This window comes from Miscanthus floridulus, chromosome 12 (genome assembly GCF_019320115.1).
Source record: "Miscanthus floridulus cultivar M001 chromosome 12, ASM1932011v1, whole genome shotgun sequence".
Taxonomy (NCBI): Eukaryota; Viridiplantae; Streptophyta; class Magnoliopsida; order Poales; family Poaceae; genus Miscanthus; species Miscanthus floridulus.
In genome coordinates, this window is record NC_089591.1 from 33,751,512 (window position 1) to 33,757,772 (window position 6,261).

The 6,261-nt window shown below is 47.7% G+C and overlaps 1 protein-coding gene across 1 annotated transcript; it reads left to right on the forward strand.

The window, feature by feature from the left end:
* Positions 1 to 903: 903 nt before the first annotated feature.
* LOC136496789 (heavy metal-associated isoprenylated plant protein 7) lies at positions 904 to 3,737 on the forward strand. Its single transcript, XM_066492549.1, has 5 exons — positions 904 to 1,071; positions 1,182 to 1,449; positions 2,151 to 2,368; positions 2,534 to 2,621; positions 3,024 to 3,737. The coding sequence occupies exons 1-5, from the start codon at positions 1,063 to 1,065 to the stop codon at positions 3,563 to 3,565; spliced, it is 1,125 nt and encodes a 374-aa protein (XP_066348646.1). The 5' UTR covers positions 904 to 1,062; the 3' UTR covers positions 3,566 to 3,737.
* The last annotated feature ends 2,524 nt before the right edge of the window (positions 3,738 to 6,261 follow it).

Consider the following 6,261-nt stretch of genomic DNA (forward strand, 5'->3'; position numbering starts at 1 on the left):
GGGAAAAGGAGGAAGAGATACATACAAAGGAAGTTTTAGAAGACGGTGGCCGGACACAGGAGGGAGAGGGAGCACGGCACGGCGTTGCATAACCGCAAAGCATCTTGAAGATGAAGCCCCTGGATCGAGAAAACCTTTCTTATTTATTTATTTGTAGTTTTGTGTCGCCCAACGGATGCACGCACGCACATGCACCCCAGGGCTGGGTAGTAGTGTGCAAATTGATGAAGGTAAAAAAAAATGTTATTTTGATCCTCTCAGGACTCGGGCCTGGTTAGTTCCCTCCAAAACATCAAATTTTTCAAGATTCCCCGTCACATCAATTCTTTGACGTATGCATGAAGCATTAAATATAAATAAAAAATAAAACTAATTACACAGTTTAGACGAAATCCACGAGACGAATCTTTTAAGCCTAATTAGACTATGATTAGACACTAATTGCCAAATAACAACGAAAATGCTACAGTGTCGTATTGCCAAAATTTTCGACAACTAAACTGGGCCTAGTACAAAACTAAACCTTGCTTGGTAAAGCACGGTAGTAATCGGTTCAAAAAATCTCCAGGGAATAAAAGGAACGTTACACACAAGTATATTTATATTTCATTAATTAAGTAAATTAAATTCACCCTCCGACTAGTAATAATTTTTTACAGCTACCTATTCGGTGCACCGAGAAGGAGGGGGAAAAAAAGATCGAAACAGTGTGCTCCTCTTCCACTCTCCAATTTCCAAGAGAGAGATAGAGTGAGAGGGAGGCAAGGGACGTGGTGGAGAGAGAAAGGGATCGAGAGATGCCGAAATCGTCATTTCCGCGCGGGGGGGCGGAGGCGGATCTTGCAGGCCTTGGTTGGCGGCGCCCACCCTCTGGCCTCTCTCTACATAAGGTGACACACCACCCCCACCCCCATTCCCCACCGGCGTCACAGACACGCGAGCACAGAGCCAGCCACCACCACCGTCCACCACTCACCCGCTCGCTCACCGAGGAGAGGAGGACCTTGCAGCCACAGCAGCAGAGGCGCGCGTGGGAGCAGAGCACAACAGGGGAGGGAAGCCATGGGCGAGGTGAGTTTGGCCGTTGCCCGTTGTTTTCGACGACGACGACGACGCTTCTCATCTCCTACCGCCGGGCGTCACATCCTGACGGTGGTGGTCTTCTGTTGCTTGCCTTGCAGGAGGCGAAGAAGGAGGACGCCAAGAAGGAGGAGGTGGAGAAGCCCAAGGAGGCGGCGGCGGAGGAGAAGAAGGAGGGCAAGCCCAAGGACGCCGCGGCGGCGGAGGAGAAGCCCAAGGAAGGCGGCGGCGGCGAGGAGAAGCCCAAGGACGGGGAGGAGAAGAAGGACGACGCGCCCCCGCCGCCGCCGGAGGAGGTCGAGATGCGGGTCTACATGCACTGCGAGGGATGCGCACGCAAGGTCAAGAAGATCCTCAAGCGCTTCGACGGTAATGCTGCCCTGTCCAAACTCTGCTACCTTCTCTATCCTTTGTTCTGTTTTCACTGTGCTGGAATGGATCGATTCTCGACTGGATTTCTCAGTTTCTTCTCGTTAAAATTGTGGTAGCACGTATCTGTGTGTTCATCAGTTTTCTTTTTCATTAAACACCACGCATGATGTGATTGAGATTTCAGAATATTCTCTTTTTCCTTCTTTTTTTATTTTATTTTTCCAGATTTGGGATACTTGCTTCAAAGGTTATTCTTGGAAGAATTGCTGTGATTCATGGCGGGATTTTTAACGGGGTAGTAGGTGGGGTACGCTTTCTTTAATCAGATTCACCTCGCTAATCAATTAGATCTTCCATGTTCAACGGTTGCAATTGCACACGAATCAACTTGAATAAGATTAATGGTGGAGGGGAGAACGACGACTGACTCCCTGGCTATAGAGATCCGAGTGACTTTTTAGCTTGGCAAAAGGCAGGTAGATTCCAAGAGAATGACAGCCTTGAGCATGCGTGTGTCATTCTCAGAGCTCAAAAAGTGAAGTCGATTCATTCCTCAGTCAGCAGCCATGTCTAGACAGTATCCTCCAAATGATTCTCAACTAATAATGGTCCAAGCAACGCATGATGCGTGCACATATATGTTATTTCTCCATGGCAACGGCATGCATCTGAATTCTGAACTGGAATGGAAATTGCAGGAGTGGAGGATGTGATCGCTGACTCCAAGGCGCACAAGGTGTTGGTGAAGGGGAAGAAGGCGGCCGCCGAACCCATGAAGGTGGTGGAGCGCGTCCAGAAGAAAACCGGCCGCAAGGTGGAGCTCCTGTCGCCGATACCGCCTCCGTCGGAGGAGAAGAAGGAAGAGGAGAAGAAGAAGGAGGAGCCCGAGCCGCCAAAGCCGGAAGAGAAGAAGGAGGTGAATATAATCAGTGACATACTACTACATATGTCTTCTCATATCAACATCTTGATGATCTGCATTGGCCCTTGCATTGCATTGTTTCTATGCTAAATGATGATGGTTTTACTTCCATCGATCAGAGGCTGATGTGAGGATTTGTGTTTTTGCTTGGTTTTGAAGCCGCCGGTGCTCGCCGTGGTGCTGAAGGTGCACATGCACTGCGAGGCGTGCGCTCAGGGGATCAGGAAGAGGATCCTCAAGATGAAAGGTCGGTGCTCCATTATCATCAGTTTGTCTGCCTTCAATTATTAGATTACTTGCTAGTCTAGAGTAGCAGTTTACTCATATGGCCATATCATGTATCATGTCTTGTCTAGAGTAGCAGTTTACTAAGCTTGGTGGCTGCAATGGAGTTGCTAGCTTAGTGTGATGATTCAGCATGCCCAAATGCAGTCTTTTTCTGACCAAATGATTCGGAACACATGCATGCATCTCTTCAGAGTGAAATGAATACGGAACACAACTATTCAGAGTGAAATGAATAACTCCTCCACCCACCTGTTTGACCAAAAATTAACAAGATCGTTTAGCTTGTCGAAACACTATTTACTGCTCCTTGTATTATATACTATGTTCTGAATCACAAATAATGTTCTTGATGGTTGTGCAGGCGTGCAGTCTGTAGAAGCAGACCTCAAGGCATCGGAGGTGACAGTGAAGGGCGTGTTCGAAGAGTCCAAGCTGGCCGAGTACGTGTACAAGCGCACCGGCAAGCACGCGGCCATTGTCAAGTCCGAGACAGTCCCCCCACCGGAGAGTGCCGGCGGCGGCGACGACAAGGCCAAGGAGGAGAAGAAGGAAGAAGGCGGAGGCGAGGAGAAGAAGGACGGCAAGGAGGAAGAGAAGAAGGACGGCGGCGACGAGAAGGGGCAGGAGGGCGGCGGCGGCGACGAGAAGAAGGACGAGGCCGATAAGGACAAGGATGCGGCCGCCATCGCAGCCGCCAACCTGTACATGCACTACCCGCGGTTCACGTTCCCGGGAGGGTACTACCAGCCGGCCTACCAGTACCCGCCGCCGCCGCCTCCGGGGTACGCCTACCAGCCGGCCTACCCGCCGCCGTCGTACGCGGCGTATGCGCCGCCGCACCACCAGTCCATGGCTCCGCAGATCTTCAGCGACGAGAACCCCAACGCCTGCTCCGTCATGTAAAAATAGGTTGGGGGTCCTGCTCCTCCCTGAGCGAAAAAAAAAAGAATAAGAAGGTAGTTTGGAGGGAGGTCTAGAGGGAAGGAGGTTGTCTTTGCAAAAATGCCCCTGAGCAAAGCAAATGGCAACTTTGTTTGAACAAAAGTACCAGGCTTTTTTTTTGGGTTGGGGGGGGGGGGGGGTTAGACTTCTTTCAATTTCTCTCTTTTTTTCCCTTTTGTAATTTTATCCCTTTCTTTTCACCTTTCTGGTATAAAGTAAGTCTGGACTTGGTCAGTTTTATGGATGCTACATGGAGTACCTTTATGTAAAACTTCTATAAAAAAACTGTATGTATGATAGTATTACTCTACTCCCCGTCCCAAATTAGCTATTATTTTGGATTTTTATGCCACAAGATTGACTAGATTTATAAAAAATACGTGTAATATTTATATCTCTAAATAAATTTATTATAAAAATAAATTCGATGATCTATTTAATGATATTAATTGTGTATCATAAATACTATTATCTTTTTATATAAAATTAGTTAAAGTTATTTCTTGTGAAGTGAGAATGATAGTTATTTTTAGGACGGTGTAAGTTCCATTTGCCTTGGAAATTCCCTGTAGCTAGTTGTCCTATATATTTTCTTTGCCCCTTCGTCTAGTAGGAGTACAGTACTAGTGGTAACAACAGCTTCAGCAAGTTTGCATTGGAATCTAAATTTTCATGATGATGGTACCAGTTATTAGCGGAGCCAAGATGAGCACCTCGGAGGCTAATCAATAGAGATTTAGAACAAATATCAAAGATTAATGGTGAAATTACGTTTTTGCTATAGTAAATATAAAGGAAAATCACTCTCACATGGGGCAGCAAACATGGGGCTGCTGCCCCCCCTAGCCCCCCACCCCACGTTGGATCCGCCACTGGTACTAGTGGTAACAACAGCTTCAGCAAGTTTGCATTGGAATCTAAATTTTCATGATGATGGTAAGAAAAAGAGGAAATAATATATTCACCACGGGGTGAATGATGTGAAGGTTCTAGAGGTGATACATATAGGCAGGGGGGGGAGTGCTTGGCATGTGCATGTGGGCATGGGGCATGTGAATGTGATGGGTCCTTTGTGCGTGGCCCAAAATCCTAGGTGGATTGCAGCTTCAACTTTGGTCCTCCTCCCCGCCTTTCACAGTGCGGCAGTATATCCTACTACCTACAGCTACAGGTACCCAGCTGACTGCCTGCCTTGGAGTTTGCTCTAAATGAGAGGATTCTTTCACATCATCATGGCAACATCAGCCCTGAAAGAGCTGTGGATTCAGGTTGCCTTTGCATTCTCCCGTGCCTTGTTTAGTTGGGTGAAGTTTGGGATTTTGGCTACAATAACACTTTTGTTTTTATTTAGCAATTAATATTCAATCATGGACTAATTAGGCTTAAAACGTTCGTCTCGCGATTTTCAACTAAACTGTGCAATTAGTTTTTTTTCGTCTACATTTAATGCTCCATACACGTATCGCAAGATTCGATATGATAGCTACTGTAGTACTTTTTGGAAAAAGTTTTTAGAACTAAACATGGCCCAAATCATGGACGGACGGACGCGTGGATGGATTAAAGATGGCAACGGCCCCGATACCCGATACCCGACGGGTATTTGATCCATTAGGGGATGGGGATAGGATTATATCTTTACCCGCGGGCATCTAAATAGGCAAGAATCCATCCCCGACGGGTATAGCGGGTACGGGAACGTTCCCTGTTTACCCGTCCCCGTTACCCGTTGGGGAACCCGACTTATTTGAGCTGTCATGCGAGTATTAGGCCCAAAGAAGCTCAACATAGGTATTTTGGTCCAAATCTGAACAATCATATATATAGTTTGTGTGTTCTAGGAACTCTAGTTTAATTTTTCCTCACCATCTCCGCCAGCAGCACAAGCACGTCTGCCTCACGAGCGCTCGTGCCCCTCACTTCCTCAGTTCGGTCTCTCTGCCACCTTTGCTCGTCCTCCTCGCAACCTCGCTCCTTCTGCTCGGCATCTCCGAGACTCCGACACTTATACCTAGGTGAAGAAGAAACGTCTCTGATTGCAAAGCTGCAACCCCAAGTGTCCTTGTTTATCGGGTATGCAGTACCCATCGGGTATCTGTTACCCGACCGATACCCGATGGGTACGGGGATGAGCAAGAATCTATACTCAAGACAGTTAATGAGGATGAGGACGGAATGAATTCCCCGTGGCAGGGAAGAGAACGTTCCGGCGATACCCGACGGGTAAATCCCCGTTGCCATCCTTAGGATGGATTCCCCTGCTGCATGCTTGCATTGCATTGCTTTGCTTGTGATCCCATTTGTACTGCCACTGACCTGGTGGGGCCTGGCTGGGCTACTACGGCTATTAGGTGGCCTCTTGCTTGCATGCATGGTTGGGTTTGGGTCGATGACGGTGAATTGCGTCGTAAGAAACGAAAGCGTGCGCGAGTGCAGGGGGCTGGTTTCAGAAATTCAGACACAGACCGTGGAACAGAATTTGGCCTTGAAAATGTAGTATTTGGTTCCCGATAGAGACCGTGGAACAGAGCTTGACTTTTCGTGAAATACATTCCTACCTGTCCAATCAGATTTTGGGCAGCAGCCATGACGACAACAGCAACAGTGACCTTTTTAGTGGAGCTCTCGACATTTTGCAGAGGATTGATTCTAAGCCG